Source organism: Hippocampus guttulatus, chromosome 7, assembly GCF_054856545.1.
Source record: "Hippocampus guttulatus isolate MCC_2025c chromosome 7, RoL_Hgut_1.0, whole genome shotgun sequence".
Classification (NCBI taxonomy): Eukaryota; Metazoa; Chordata; class Actinopteri; order Syngnathiformes; family Syngnathidae; genus Hippocampus; species Hippocampus guttulatus.
The window spans coordinates 8,393,522-8,410,535 of record NC_141267.1 but is presented as its reverse complement, the minus strand read 5'-3'; the positions used below and the strand labels follow the sequence as shown (position 1 = coordinate 8,410,535).

The following is a 17,014-nucleotide window of genomic DNA, read 5'->3' as shown; positions in this document are numbered from 1 at the left end:
TATTTAGCTGATTGCAGATGTGTTTTGTTAGTCTACTGTAACTATCACTCTGAGCAACCAATCAAGTGATGGAAAAACGCTGTTATATCAGCAAACATTTCTAAAATGTCATTGAAAATACTTTGCATCCCCAACAAGTGCTTTTTCAATACCAAACGTTTTCCTCTGCATGCTGCATTGCTGTAACCCATGCAGCAGGGGGTGCTGCTGCGTTGTGTTTACAGTTTTGAGCCCGACTACAAAAATCGGTGCTCATCTATTTTTTTAGGCATACAATACAGTGTTTGTATTCACAAATTGTATTTCTGTGACAGACTAAAAAAACGTTAAAATCACAATTGATTTATTAGCGTTAACAAGAAAGCGATACAACAAATTGAAGATAATTCGTTGCAATTAGTGACGTGGAATTAATTACACGAACGGTGTAATGATGGAGAAGCATCTGGTTTCTCTCTGTTGTTCTGGTAACCGACATCGTTCGTGTAAAAATATGAGCATGTTTTTTGAGTTGACTTTGTTTAGCAGTTTAGCTTAACGTAATCCATTCCGTATTTTAAACTTGTTTTTTTAACTTGTTTTCATTTGTAATTTTTTGACAAATACATGATGTGACACACGTGATATAGATTCCTTCTTATAAGTGGACTCGGAAAAGTTAAAGGTCCATACGTTCGAGATATAGTTTTGGCACTTCAGCAATAATAATAGAATTCAATGAGACTGAAATGCGCTGCAAGTATATAAAATGACCAGATAAAACCAAGGAATTTTGAGTCACCACAGCACCTTCATCTGAAATCAGTGCGTTTTGTCTCCATGCAGTGAGTCAAGCTGAGCGTGCTTGAGTTTGGCTGCAAACTTATCCAAAAGGAAATCTTGGCTCTCCTGTGACCTGCTAAGGAACAATGAAGAGTTTGGCAGGTCACTGTGACCTAGCAGAAACAAGAGGACATACTAGAAATTAATCAGTTACGAAAACCCTCCCAAAAAATTACAGGAAAATGAATGCCTGAAAGAGTTTAACCCCTCAATGGTATACATTTTGAATCTAACACATAAATGGTACACATATTACATTATTACACTCATTGATGCTTTTCCATTGTTTTATATTATGGGTATCCTAAACAATTCCTTCGTCAGCTTCCCTTGGAAATGATTGGAATTTTTTAATGATGGAGACACTGCTAATGTAGTACAGCATATTCGTACAAATTTTCATATTAACGCTTTAGTTGAGATTTGTAACATCTTTAATGTGTTTCTTGAGGCAGATACAGGTGTGTTACTACAGTACTGTATAACTACAGTATTACGAGTCGGTGCATTTCCATGATATCAGACTGTCAATGACAGTGTATACTGTATCTGATCAGATCCTTTTTGCTGCAGTCACATTGACAAATACACATAACATTGTAAAGTTATCAACATTTGAAAGAGGCCATATTACAGTCTGGCTATCCAAATCTATTAGTTTGTTTCTATTTATGTTGCATATCTAAATGTTGTCACTTGATAGCAAGAAGAAAAAAAATGTGATTCACAGGAAACCACAAAAAGTTGAGCATTTTTCTGTTGATACTGTTTTTGTGGTGGTAAAAAACACAGGTTTTTCCGAACACCACATCATATACTGTATCTAAAAATTATAATTACCACGTCCTCATACGCCCTGTGACACTCTTTGCCACAGATAACAATAAAGCTTAGAGTTTCCAACATGCTTTTTGTCTCCCTGTAGCGGCTTGCAGCATGTTTTTAAATGGGCCGTACAGATGGAGGAAGTTTTTATCTTCTCCTCCTCGCGGTCAGGCTGACCTCTCGCCCAGATGTTCAAACTCGAAGTGACCCTGATTGACTGCAACACACAAACACTGAGGAGTAGCCAAAATCCATCACTATTTTAGGGTCATTGGCCGAGAGTTACTTTTGTTTTATTTACTCAGAGTAGCGTGCCGTCAGGGCCTAAAAGGCCCTCTTCTGCAGGCGCGAACACTGTCAGAAACACAGACCTGCATTTATAACTTCAATTCAGTGGACAAAATTTATTTCCAACAGTCTTTTCTCTTCATTGCATTGTGTATGTTTTGGTCGCGCGGCTTCCAGTGCCCTGTGGATTCTTTTTTTTTTGAGGGGGGGGGGGGGGGGGGGTCCAATCAGATTTCCACTTCAATGTGTTGCCATGCACGTATTAGTTGGTCCAACACCTTCAGTACCTCGGCTACAGGCGCTGACCATACACACACCACTGAAATAACTTGTTCTTCTTTTAGCCAATCAGATTGTAGATTCCCCTGCCCAACGCCATCCTGCAGGACCCATGATGCGTCAGTTTTTCTCCATCATTGGGTCAGCTACTATCGCTTCTGATTGATTGTGTGCGGCCAAAGCGGGATTTACGATGGAGGACGATATCGGACTGTGATTGAAAATTCACTTTCAAGGCATACTTATCAACAGAAACTAAGCTTTATAAGATAAGAAAACCTTTATTAGTCTCGCAATGGAGAAATTCCCAATTCACAGCAGCAAAGTTATGAAAGGAAGAAGTAGAACAACAAAATATAGGAGCTGCTGGAAAGGCAGCCACTCTATGAGGCTGTTTCAACCAACACTGCTTTGCAGAGTGGCTTGTTTTCAATCCGGATTTTTTTGTTGGTTTGTTTTGGTAATATCCTCAAATAACGTCAAATGCTCTTGAATGCCACACATTGAGAGTGCTCGGAAGGGAGACAATAGAGACAATTGTCTGTGAATCTGCAAAGGTGTCTTTTGGAACAGTTTAGTAACATGCGCTGCAGTGTGAATGTAGCCATAGTTAATTTTTTTTGGGGGGGGGGGGGCAGGAACACGTTATGACGTTATTAAGTTGTAGATTAGAACACTAAACTCCCACTGAGAGCCCAGATCCACCACGCTAAACGCAGAATGTAATGTCTTGGAAACCGGGGTTTCTCGTTGCATGGCACGTTGTGCAAACTACACAGTCCGACCTTGCTAGTAGCAGGCTAAAACACAAGTTGATCTTTATCAGAACAATAAAACCCTTTCCCACCATCTGAGCGACACCGCCGATGTGTAAACGGAATGAAGTTAGCACAATACCAGACTGTCACCTCCAAGTGTGCATCAAAGTCCATGTACATTGGCAGCAAAACATGTTTTTGCTTTCCTTTGAAAGAGTCCAGTGGGCAAATCAGGAAGAAGTCATAAACACCTTTATATCGGTTTCAAGGACTTCAACAAAGGGAAGAATCATTCCCCCCCCCACACCCCAAAAAAACAACAACACACTGCTCAAAAGCAGCATTTTATGAAACTCATCAGCTAATAGCTTTTGCGAATAACTCGGATTTTCATGAAGATGTAAAGTTTTAAATTTTGCTCATGTAGTACTTTTGCTCATTGTGAAAACCAACAAATCGGGAATGTCTTTTTTTCCATACTGTTCAAGCCTTGAAAAGTGAACCATTGACTCGGTATGTGGGGTCATTTGAAGGCAGCACAGTGGTTGACAAGTCTGCCTTATGGCTCTAAGGTTCAGCCTAAGGTTTAAATCTTGAATCCAGCTTTCTGTGCAGAGTTTGCATGTTCTTTGTGGCTTCCCCCCAGATACTGTGGTTTCCTCCCACCATTCAAAAGCATGCATTTTGAGCAGTGGTCAGAAGCAACATATCACAATTACTTCATGGCTGGACTTCGGTAGATTTTTGTGGTCTCTATCTTTTTCAGTCAACGTTGCTTTGTACTTTTACTAACCTCTTGAGATAAAGATGTGTAAAGTCAGCTGCAGTTGAATTTTTTTTAGAGATCGTTTGATTGATATCTCCGGTCAAGTCAAGTCAAGTCAACAGTATTTATAGAGCACTTTCAAACAGCCATCGCTGCATACAAAGTGCTGTACATGGAGCAATTTAACATGCACAATAAACAGTAAGACAAATCGGTAATAAAGGCAGTAGAAAGCACCAAACAGTAAAACCAAGAACAAATCTAAGTCATGTTGAGTCGAATGCCAAAGAATAGAAGTGAGTTTTGAGGAGGGTTTTGAAGATGGGCAGCGAGGAGGCTTGCCAAATGTTCAGTGGGAGGTCATTCCAGAGAGAGGGACCAGCAACAGAAAAGGCTCGATCCCCTCTGAGCCTCAGTTTAGTTCTTGGTACTTCTAATAAGGTCTGGTCCACAGACCTGAGGCGCCGGGCAGGTGTGTAGGGGCGGATGAGCTCAGAGAGGTAAGGTGATATAAGGCCAAACGTGAATCAGTAACCATCAACAAACAGGATCAAACTGACTTGGAAGATGCAATATAGTCCCCATCCATGGCTTTATTTGAATTGTGTGTGTGTGTGTGTGTGTGTTGAGGGGGGGGGGGTTCTGTTGGCATCAGTCTGTTCAGGTTGATATATATATATATATATATATATATATATAAGATGACGTGTCTTCATGTTACAGAAAAGGAATGTGTTTAAAACTACCGTATCTGCAAAAAAAAGAAAAAAAGTCTTTTCATTTACATCCAGTAATCCTCATCCTTATCAGGGTTGAGGTGAATCATGCAACTCCTAATTGGAAATCAGCATGTCTTCTCACATCCCTTGGCTTGCTGGTTTCTAGGTAAAAGGTGAAAGAACTTGTATGAGGGAAGGACAGGACCTACCTCACAACAGAGGTCACGGCCCAACAGCACGCTAATAAATGAAAGGGGAAGTCGACCACTAAAGCCAAAGAGTAAGAAGGCCTCTGGAGTGAAATACACTTTCATTCGGGTTAATACCTAAGCAGATGGAAAGGGTGTGCCAGGGTATGCGTTTAACAGTACAGTAATTTCTACTGGCATCCAACTCAACATCAGCTCTAAAGCATTTAACGCCAAATTTCTTCAGAAAAAAACGAAGGAGAAGACACTCCTTCTCCTGAGATGAGCACGAGAGTCTATTGAAAACAGCTAAAATTTGTAGTTGATACCTCCGCAAAGGAAATCATCCAACAGGGTTTTAGTATCCGAAAGTGTATGCACTGCACTGTACGTATATCCAATTTGCTTTTGGTCATTAAATACCGTACCATAGAGTAGATCAAAGAAAAAAAAAGTTGATTATTGTTAATAAATGGACTATTATGCTATGATGAGTTAGACGCTTCCACCAGCTCGTTCCTCTTGAATTCTAAATTTGTATTGTGACTTCTATGGACCATACGTTTTTATTATGTGGTAACATCATTGCATTCACTTCGTTGTGTTTGTTATCGTTATCGCGAGTATATTACAACATTCTTTTGAGGACAGGGGTAAAAATGCAGCTGCTGAGGTCGCCTATGAATGTCATTAAAGAATATCTGCCACTGTTTGGATGCAAGTCAGAGGGCAGACAAAAATGTCCTTTATCAAAGGTCACCACAAGTGTCAATAAAAACAATGTAGCAGCATCATTTTCTTGGTTCTTAGGAACGATCACACCATGAAAACTGCAAGAGGGATTACGTGTTTAAAATAAAACACCAATTACCTGGAAAAAAAATGGTGTGTTGAATTTACTTCAAATCTATAGATGTCTAGTCTCCTTAAATCATATATCTGGATCCAGATAATTTTATTTAGAGCGACCGCTTGATGAAGTAAAATAAATTCAACAAAAGCCTTTTTTTTCCCCGTGCAACCAAACTGCCAAAGCAATAAATCACTTGACGAACTTTGCGACAGCGAACACCTGTTTTAATTCCACTTGTTGCTTAATATTTACACACACCGATTGGAATGTGTTTGGCACGAAAGTGATCATAACATCGAGTCAAGATGCAACTTGCTAATTTATTCAGCCTCATTTATTTTTCCTGTTGTTGTAGTCCACAGAATTTCTTTGTCACCAAAATTTTACATTACTCAGTCAGATATCACTGTACTGTATTTTGTGGATGAGTTATGAGGAGTATTATCAGTGAATTGTCTTGAATGCGATACAACAGTACAGATATACCGTTACTATAAACCTGCCATTTGACTGTGGAGTTTTAATTTAGCCACTGTTAACATATGTACAATGCTTGGTACAATGTTCACCATCCAAAAAAGGTAAGTGTGGTGTTGTACAGAGGCCTCAGGAAAACACCAACGCTTTCTGGGTTAAAGTGCAAGCTGGAGAATGAGATTGTTAAAAAAAAGGAAAAAAATTCCAAGAACAGGGCCCGGAGCAAGCTGGGACACAAAGGATACGTACTCTGTGAGTGGAATCTGGGTAAAAGGTCATTCCGATGTAAGTGATGAATGAAGGAAGACTCGATCTTTGGAGTGTAAATAGCAGCTGCTTTTAGTTCCACCAGGAAATGAATTCCTCATGGCAGCGCCACACAAATTTAAACAATTCGTTTTTGTGACAAGCAGCTCCTTTTGCACATTGCTGAAGCAAAGCAGCGCCACAATTTCAATGAGATTTTCATCAAAGGTGAGTCAAGAAAAAAAAAACGGAATATGCTCAGTCACTTAACATAAGAAAAGACCTACACATACCATCAAAGATTATGTCTCTAACATCAAAATACAACAACAGTGCAGGGCGTTTATGACAGATACGCTCACAAAGTAATACATTGATAATTACAGTAAATATTTAGTCTGGGAAAAAAAGCTTCATAGCCATAATTATAAAACAATCCGATGAAAGAGAGAAAGTACAGTCGTTATTGAGCATGCCTTCTTGTGCTGTGTCACAACGTATTCTTACACCGTTGCATAAATTCGCTTGTTTTCACACTGTTCGGAACCCCGAAGCAACAAAGACCGTTGACCCCTGCTACACTGCGTTTAAGGTGAAGTGTTTTAGAAATTCCAATTTATGTGCCATTTTAGAAATGAATGAGAAGAGTACAGTACCGTACTTTGTCAGTGCGGTAGGACGATCCAAGGAGACAAAGTGCTGAACCGGTTAAAAGGCAAACAAACCGAGTTTCTGCATTTGGTTGGCTAACAATAGACCAGAAATTACTTCCAAAAGGTTTGGGATATTCATCTTACAGGTACATTTTTAGAATAAAGCTAAAAGCAGTTTGCAGGTAACACTTAAAAAATGTCCTGAGATGTGATTTTGAGTGTGAATGACTGCTAGGCAACTGTGGCTCAGTTCGTCGAGTGGGTTGCCCAATGACTAAAAGTTCGACCGTTTGAATCTTGGTTGTTTTTTTAAAACTTTTGCTGCTAGTTTTACTGTTGACACCAGACGGGCCAGCACAAAAACTCAACAAAACCATGCTGGTCTAACAAAGTATGCTGTTTATTTTATTATGATTGTTATTATTATTTTTTTTTAACGGGTTGCTACAGGGAGACTGGCAGAGTCACAGAAAGGCAGCGAAGTGGACACTGCTCTGAATAAAAATAGACAAACAACAATATTTTTGTTTTTAGATCTAAATTATGATCTCCCTCAACGCAATTTTGTGATCGTCAAAGCTATGTTTCTTGAAAGTACTCTTTTACTCTTTGTACCCCCAAGCTCACGAATCAGAAGTAGCATCCTACCCATGGACAGGTCACGCTAACAAATCAGCTCGGATCTGGTTAAAAAAAAGTGTCACGGTTGTCCACGTCACTACTTTTGTACAAATTTGCAATACAGTAAATGTGCTTTTAAGAGAATTAAGTAAGTGGAACTAACCTGTCTGGCAGTTATTGATGTCTTTGAGACACTTCTGGAGTTTGGTCTTACCAATTTCATTCATAAATAAAACGTGTGTTGTCTGCATAACAGTAGAAGGTAACAGAGTGCTTTCTAATATTTCCAAGATTGCACAGTACTGGTCCAAGCAAAGATCCCTGTGGGACACCATGGCCAACTTACACACACACAGACACACACACACACACACTAGTAAATGTCGAACTAACAAGTGGCTAATGTTTAAAATGGTTTTCTCCGTATGTTTATGACTGTAGTTGTTTACTTTCAGTGGTATAAAACAACGATCAAGACAATCTTTGTGGCAACATTTTGAATAAGTCTCATATTTGAGGGCAATATTGTGGATAGCGAGTGTACAGACTTATTGTTTGGGATCCAGCCGCAGCTTTTTAAAGAGGGTGATGCAACAGAGCAAGCACGTGACGACAGGCTCACCTTTCACTCACTAACCCACTGGTGTCTAAAATCACATTTTACCCAGTAGAGGGAAGCTCGTGTACTATGCACGTGCAGATGTAATGGGACATATGGTGTTGTCATCTAGGCAGCGGCCTTGCAGATCACTACTAACAATTTAGGAATGCTTGGGGAATTCAGAGGATGAAAACGATCAAGAATTATTGAGAAGAATTTGACTGTTTGTGCCGCGCGTTTTATTTTCTGCTGAAAAAGGGCTGACGTTCAAAGATAATGTTCGAATGAAATCATGCTTCTGTGGCATTGTCATGATAAGATGATTAGTACATTACATAATGATTCAGTGAAAATGTTGGAACTTGAAAGAAAAGTGAATGGGGAACAACCTCCAACAAATGAAAAGACAAAAAATTAATTAATCTAATGCATTTCAGTTGATTTATTTCTTTTTGATACCCTGCTCCCACAAAAAAGAAAAAAATAAACAGAAAAAACAAAAAAACATTTTAATCTATAAATAAGGGAATCAAGATAGTAGTAGAATAAACTTGTGTATAATATATTATAGCGAGAACAACAACTTTCCATTTTAATTAAGATTTCTTCCACCAAAGAGAAAAGATTGTTTTAAGAAAGCTTAACCTCATGGGCAAATGGAACAGTGTGTTCTGACGCCAGGCATCCAGCTGATCAGCCACAGACACTGTGCTGCACCTCACGTCAGCTGAGACAGAGGAGGCAGGAGGATACGTGCAGTTCAGCAGCTATAGCAGGGAAACGTGCTCTGCATGAGCACTGTGGACTGCCATGTCCTCGCCACCATACAATACAATACAATACAATACATGCTGATTTATATAGCGCTTTCACAACAGCGACAGCTGTAACAAAGCGCTTCACAAAACAGTTAACATAAAGTAAAATAATAAACACAACACATACTCATTGTCTTTTTAAATGAATGGACATGAAAAAAAAAACAACACCACAGATCACATTTTGTAGAATGTTACAATGTGTGTGTTTAAAAATAATAAGAATATATATGAGAAAACATACAATTGTATTGTTTTAATAATATGATAGTTATAAATCAATAATAGACCTGTTCAGGATAAGCGGCGTTGAAAATGCCACGCCACCCAAATAATACATTAATTTTATGCTATGAAATCATATCCGTGTCAAATATTAATTAACCAACTTTAAAAAAAAAAAGAGCTTTTTAAAATTGCATCAAATATTACAAATATGACTCTTGATAATGTAAATGCTGGGTGGGCCGAATAAAGAAAATGGAGTGGCCCAGATTTGACCCACAGTCCATACGTTGCCCAACCCTTATTTACGGTCACTAAGCTACAAAGTGTTTTTCGAAAAGTTGGAAGTTTTGTTGAAAAAAAACACACCAACAAGAAACTTCTCCAGACCTGTCGCCTTGCAAGTATTACAATTTGCTTTAAAACAACAACAACAAAGAATGTGCCTGTTGAGCTATGTGGCCTACATGGTATATATGAGTTTAAAGGTTTTTATATAATCATGAAGTGTGAGTATGCCTAAATACACTGTAGGTCTTTTTTCAATTTGCACTGCATGGATACCATGTGACTCGTGTCTGGGCGTGCGTGTCTTCATGTGCGTGCCATTGTTTGCGAGTTTGCTGTCAGGAGCGAGGGTGTATAAAGAGCCCTGCGGGATGAACTTTCCCCTACTTCTCACAAAGTTCCCCTCGGCATTCCCGATTCATGGTCGAAAACTAGTAGCTGCTGGCCCCATACAGAAACAATGTTTTACAAGCTGAGATTTATTTTTCTAGTCTGCATAATTAATCACGTAGTTGTCTTCACTTCATTGGGTATTTAATAGGGAATTGTAAAAAATTGTAAAAAAAAAAAAAAATATCATAATGATATGACTGTAGTTCAGCTATTCTTGAAACTTTGCAGTGATTGTGGAAAATAAACAGATGGGTGAATGTAGATTATGTTATGTAATTTACATCCATGTATTCATTTGATAATTGACAGAATTTAAATAAACACATGAAATTGAAGTTGTGATTCTGATCTTAAGTTTCAGGCTCATGAACGTCCATGAAAAACTAAACAAATAATTAGCCTGCTTTAACCGTTTTGATAATAATGCATTTGAAAATTTGCATATGATGTTCGAAAAAAAATAAAAATGTATCTTCGAATGCACAAAAATAATAGGACTGTAATATTATAAGAAAACAACTGAAATGAACTCAGTCATTAATCACAACTGTTCTTGTCAGCCAGAAATGGAACGCTTGCATTGCATCATTTTACAAGTGGTGGCCTGTTTCCACGCCCCAAACCGTCCTCTGTGCCCACCTCCAAAGCCTCGCAGCCAATCACCGCGGTCCTCAGCCGCAGCACTCGGCTATAAAAAACCTCACAATTCCGTCTGCACCACAAAACAAACCACAAGATCATCATTCGAATCCAAACAGGCCAAAGATGAAGACGCTTCAGACTGCCATCCTCGTCCCCGTGCTGCTCTTGAACGCTGCGGCGGGGTTCCCCGTGGCCAGAGGGGACAAGTACGCCTCGTGGGACGACGTCAACGTGGTGGCCCACGGCCTGCTCCAGCTGGGCCAGGGCCTCAAGGAGCATGTCATGAAGACCAAAGCTCAGATGAGGGACGTCAACAGCCAATTGAAAGCCTTCAACGCCACCATCATCTCACTGGAGAGAAAGCGGCACGAGCAAGACGAAGCCCTGAAGGCCAGCCGGGAGGAGAAGGAAAGGATGGATGGGGAGATGATGAAGCAGACCAAGAACATCCGCTCCCGCGTGAACGCACTCGAGCAGAAAGTGGACGAAGTGCTTAAAATGACAACGGAAGTCGGCTTCAAAGGCGACAACGCAACAATGTTATTTATCCAGGTGAGCAAAGTAGAAAGAGGCTTGAATTGTAAAACGGCGGGAGTGACGATAAACCAGTCTTCCCCCGCGCCTAACGGAAAGTTGTATAACGTTTCTTCCGACGTGTGTTCCCAGAGAGTCGTGGCAGCGCAGAACAGACGCATCGACCACCTGGTTGACAAAATCAGGCAGCAACAAGACAAACTGGACAAGCAGAGTTTACACCTGCTGACACTGCAGAACAAGGCGAGTCTTTCTCCATCCTACGAGAAAAACAACACCGGCGCGTGCTCTTGTTCATCCTGACTGACAGGCTGCCATTATTCCAGGTTGCACACAAGGGAGTCCGATTCCTCAGGCGCAGGCATGAGGAGACAACACTGACAGGAGATTCGGTGCCAAGTGACACCAAAACAGGTCATTAAATCACTTTGAAAAAGTCTCACTGTTAACGGATGTGTTCAAAGAAATTCTTCACTATCGTATAAATGTTGAGCTCTAAGTAGCATGTTTCTCACTGTGGATTTCACTTTTTGCCACTGCGCGGGCGTGCTATTCTCGATACACATCGTTGAACTTTGACAGTGCGGTAAAGGCTGTGTCATAACAAGTACCAGCAAAGAAGGGCGAGCTATTTAAAGTGACACGTTGAAAACCAAAACTAAACCTTTGCCACTCGTCGACAGCCTGACTTGTTGTCAGGGTCATTTGTAGACAGTCCAAAGGTCAAGAAAACGAGGGTATTGACTTGCATTGCATGATCTCAACAATGTTATCTTTCCTCGTGACTGCCTTTGAGCAAAGCAAGCAGCCAAAAACTCTAGTTGAGCAGCTCTCGATTCGTACAACCATCTCATCTGTTTGTGCTTTTTTTTTCTTCAGGTTTCGCTCAAGATTGCCACGACCTGTTTGTAAGGGGGCAGCGAACCAGCGGAATTTACACAATCCAAGCACAGAGCTCGCAGCCCTTCAACGTCCTGTGCGAAATGACTACAGGTGAGACGAGAAGAAGCCTACCCGAAGTCTGTCTTGCTTGCCAACTTGCCAATCTGAAAACTCAACTTCTCTTTGTCACCTTCACAGAAGGTGGATGGACCGTCATCCAGAAACGCCTGGATGGGTCTGAAAACTTTAACCACCTTTGGGAGAGCTACCAAAAAGGCTTCGGCAGCCTGAATGGTGAGACCACCGTTGACACACAGGAAATACATGACAAATTTGTACCACAAAACCCCAGTGATAAGAATGGGTGATTATTTTTCTCCCAGGTGAGTTTTGGTTGGGCCTGGAGAACATTCACACAATCTCCAAACAAGGCCAGTACCTGCTGCAGGTGGAGTTGACAGATTCGACAGGAGAGAGCCGCGCGAATCTCTATCGCGTCCAAATTGATGGCAAGGGAAAAAACTACGCTCTCTACCTCGAGCAAAATTCAACGTCTGGAGCTCAGGGGGGAAGCCTTATGACGGGAGCCGCGGGTCTTCCTTTCTCCACAGCCGACCGTGACAATGATCTCGCCGCAGACGTCAACTGTGCTGAGCTTCACTCAGGTGAGAGCATTGAATCTGTTCACGTCAAGTACGACAAAACAAGCGATTGTATTCTGACTGGTCATTTGGTTTCAGGAGGTTGGTGGTTCAGCAGCTGTGGAGCCTCAAACCTCAATGGCAAATATCCCAGAAGGCCCGGCCCGGTCAGATGGCAGCCGAGGAGGATGTTTTGGACCAACACAATGGGGCAAAAAAACTCTCTGAGGACAACTCTTATGAAGCTTGCACCGATTTCAATAAACAAGCAATAAAGTCTTGAGCAAACTGCAGCAGAGAGCCAAAGCAAGCTGGGAAAACGAGCGTTTATGATGCAACAACTTCAGACTGAAACAACTGGCTGACAGACTCTACAAGCACATTTATCATCCGTTTATTGCACTGAATGATCATAATTGTTTCTATGCTATGCCATAAGATTTCTCTGTCACATTGACATTTGCAAGTATTCCCTTTATAAGGTCTTTTTAAACATAATTGTAAGTTGTGTATTATTTCCTTCAATATTTTATGCTTCAAATATATCATTTGTAAGAACTGAGTGAAATAAAAATTGTATTCTTCAGGTTTGTGTCCTTGCTAATGAGATACCTAAAAATTACACACAAAATAAAAACACCCGGGACTGGCTGCCGGTCAATCACAGGGCGTATACTGTATTCATACAGATGACCACTCAGGCTCATATCCACTCCGCCACTGTGTCGTAACCCAGCTCACACTTCCTGCACATCAGCAACTGTACATTATCCAATTGCAGGGTACACTTGGACAAACATATAGGCATACTCTCTGGCGGAAAATCGCAAAAAGGGTTCAAGAGACACCGAATTACATTCCTCCCATGACCATCTCATTCTCCAGACCTCAACCCCATTGAAAACCTGTGGAGTGGGTTTCAGTGGCGTGCGCAGAGGAGAGCACTCAGGACGCTGGACGATTGAAATTGTGCAAAGAGGATTGGTCAAAGGTTTTCAAATTGAAACCAAAGCTCTGTAAAGCACAAAAAACAATATACTGGTTTAGTCAGCCATAAGCTCAAACAACATCTCAAAACAAGTCTTATATATTCTAAGTGGGGCGTAACTCTTCCCATGGGCTCACCACCCATGAGAGGGGCCAAAGGGGTCGGGTGCAATGTGAGCTGGGCGGCAGCCAAAGGCGGGGACCCTGGCGGTCCGATCCTCGGCTGCAGAAGCTAGCTCTTGGGACATGGAATGTCACCTCTCTGGCAGGGAAGGAGCCCGAGCTGGTGTGTGAGGCAGAGAATTTCCGACTGGATATAGTCGGACTTGCCTCCGCACACAGCCTGGGTTCTGGTACGAGTTCTCTCGAGAGGGGTTGGACTCTCTTCCACTCTGGAGTTGCTCACGGTGAGAGGCGCAGAGCAGGTGTGGGCATACTCATTGCCCCCCGGCTCAGTGCCTGTACATTGGGGTTCACACCGGTAGACGAGAGGGTTGCCTCCCTCCGCCTTTGGGTGGGTGGACGGGTCCTGACTGTTGTTTGTGCATATGCACCAAACAGCAGCTCAGCATACCCACCCTTTTTGGAGTCCTTGGAGGGTGTGCTGGAGAGTACTCCTGCTGGGGACTCCCTTGTTCTGCTGGGGGACTTCAATGCTCACGTGGGCAATGACAGTGAGACCTGGAGGGGCGTGATTGGGAGGAACGGCCCCCCCCCCCCGATCAGAACTCGAGTGGTGTTTTGTTATTGGACTTCTGTGCTCGCCACGGATTGTCCATAACGAACACCTTGTTCAAACATAAGGGTGTCCATATGTGCACTTGGCACCAGGACACCCTAGGCCGCAGTTCGATGATCGACTTTGTAGTTGTATCATCGGATTTGCGGCCGCATGTTCTGGACACTCGGGTGAAGAGAGGGGCGGAGCTGTCAACTGATCACCACCTGGTGGTGAGTAGGCTCCGATGGTGGGGAAAGATGCCGGTCCGTCCTGGCAGACCCAAACGTATTGTGAGGGTTTGTTGGGAGCGTCTGGCGGAATCCCCTGTCAGAAGGAGTTTCAACTCCCACCTCCGACAGAGCTTTTCCCATGTTCCGGGGGAGGCGGGGGACATTGAGCCCGAGTGGACCATGTTCCGTGCCTCTATTGTTGAGGCGGCCAATCTGAGTTGTGGCCGTAAGGTGGTTGGTGCCTGTCGTGGCGGCAACCCCCGTACTCGCTGGTGCACACCAGCAGTAAGGGATGCCGTCAAGCTGAAGAAGGAGTCCTATCGAGCCTTTATGGCCTGTGGGACCCCAGAGGCAGCTGACGGGTATCGACTGGCCAAGCGGAACGCAGCTTCGGTGGTCGCCGAGGCAAAAACCAGAGCGTGGGAAGAGTTCGGTGAGGCCATGAAAGCCGACTTCCGGACGGCTTCGAGGAAATTCTGGTCCACCATCCAACGTCTCAGGAGGGGGAAGCAGTGCACCACTAACACTGTGTACAGTGGGGATGGGGCGCTGCTGACTTCGACTCGGGACGTTGTGAACCGGTGGGCAGAGTACTTCGAAGACCTCAACTCCACCAACACGCCTTCCTTGGAGGAAGCAGAGCCTGGGGACTCTGAGGTGGGCTCTCCTATCTCTGTGGTTGAAGTCACCGATGTGGTTAAAAAGCTCCTCGGTGGCAAGGCCCCAGGGGTGGATGAGATCCGCCCGGAGTTCCTCAAGGCTCTGGATGTTGTGGGGCTGTCCTGGTTGACACGCCTCTGCAACATCGCGTGGTCAACGGGGAGAGTGCCTCTGGATTGGCAGACCGGGGTTGTAGTCCCTCTTTTTAAAAAGGGGGACCGGAGGGTGTGTTCCAACTACAGAGGGATCAGACTCCTCAGCCTCCCTGGTAAGGTCTATTCAGGGGTGCTGGAGAGGAGGGTCCGTCAGGAAGTCGAGCCTCAGATTGAGGAGGAGCAGTGTGGTTTTCGTCCCGGCCGTGGAACAGTGGACCAGCTCTACACCCTTAGCAGGGTCCTCGAGGGTATGTGGGAATTCGCCCAACCAGTCTACATGTGTTTTGTGGACTTGGAGAAGGCGTTTGACCGTGTCCCTTGGGGAGTTCTGTGGGGGGTGCTTCGTGGGTATGGGGTACCGAACCCCCTGATATGGGCGGTTCGGTCACTATACCACCGATGTCAGAGTTTGGTTCGCATTGCCGGCAGTAAGTCGGAATCGTTTCCAGTGGGGGTAGGACTCCGCCAAGGCTGCCCTTTGTCGCCGATTCTGTTCATAACCTTTATGGACAGAATTTCTAGGCGCAGCCGAAGCGTTGAGGGGGTCCGTTTTGGGGGCCTCAGTATTGCATCCCTGCTTTTTGCAGATGATGTGGTGCTGTTGGCTCCTTCAAACAGGGCTCTCCAACTCTCACTGGAGCGTTTCGCAGCCGAGTGTGAAGCGGCTGGGATGAAGATCAGCACCTCCAAATCTGAAACCATGGTCCTCAGTCGGAAAAGGGTGGAGTGCCCCCTCCGGGTCGGGGAGGAGATCTTGCCCCAAGTGGAGGAGTTCAAGTATCTTGGGGTCTTGTTCACGAGTGGGGGCAGGAGGGAGCGAGAGATCGACAGGCGGATCGGTGCAGCGTCTGCTGTGATGCGGACGTTGTATCGGTCTGTCGTGGTGAAGAAGGAGCTGAGCCAAAGGGCGAAGCTCTCAATTTACCGGTCGATCTACGTTCCAACCCTCATCTATGGTCACGAGCTTTGGGTCGTGACCGAAAGAACGAGATCCTGGTTACAAGCGGCCGAAATGAGTTTTCTCCGCAGGGTGTCCGGGCTCTCCCTTAGAGATAAGGTGAGAAGCTCGGTCATCCGGGAGGGGCTCAGAGTCGAGCCGCTTCTCCTTCACATCGAGAGGAGCCAGATGAGGTGGCTTGGGCATCTGAATCGGATGCCTCCTGAGCGCCTCCCTGGTGAGGTGTTCCGGGCATGTCCAACCGGGAGGAGACCCCGAGGAAGACCCAGGACACGCTGGAGAGACTATGTCACCCAGCTGGCCTGGGAACGTCTCGGGATCCCCCGGGGAGAGCTGGAAGAAGTAGCTAGGGAGGGAAGTCTGGGCTTCCCTGCTAAAGCTGTTGCCCCCGCGACCCGGCCCCGGATAAGCGGTAGATGATGGATGGATGGATGGATGGATGGATGGGCGTAACTCTTGTTGGGGGGCAGCGGCCTTCTTTCCCCCGCGTTTGTTTAATTTCGGACGAGGAGAATGTTGGTAATCCAAATACAGGCTGGAGTCGACGAACAGTTTCTTCGAAGCTTTTAATAACAGAATATTCCGGGCTACAGCGGTTCACAGACAATGGCTGCGTGTCACGAGTGCGAATCAGGAAGAGATTCACATCATTTTTATATCATCAGAAGGGCGGTACCAAGACACAAGGTGTGACATCATAACTTTTGTTTCTACTAAACCGATTCTCAGCTTGTACAAACTACCGCATTCCAAAGTTGTGCGTCTCCAGTCAGGAGTATTCCAA

At 43.9% G+C, this 17,014-nt stretch overlaps 2 protein-coding genes across 2 annotated transcripts in view; one reads left to right on the top strand and one right to left on the bottom strand.

The window, feature by feature from the left end:
* The window catches only part of kank3 (KN motif and ankyrin repeat domains 3), a 51,568-nt gene that overhangs the window by 32,622 nt on the left and 1,932 nt on the right, over positions 1-17,014 (bottom strand). The gene's annotated exons all lie outside the window — the stretch shown is intronic.
* On the top strand, positions 10,535-13,105 carry LOC147202155 (angiopoietin-related protein 4-like). The gene is made up of 7 exons (XM_086116495.1): positions 10,535-11,014; positions 11,129-11,239; positions 11,323-11,410; positions 11,876-11,989; positions 12,077-12,172; positions 12,262-12,543; positions 12,619-13,105. Exons 1-7 carry the CDS (start codon positions 10,586-10,588, stop codon positions 12,792-12,794), a joined length of 1,296 nt encoding a protein of 431 aa, XP_085972621.1. The 5' UTR covers positions 10,535-10,585; the 3' UTR covers positions 12,795-13,105.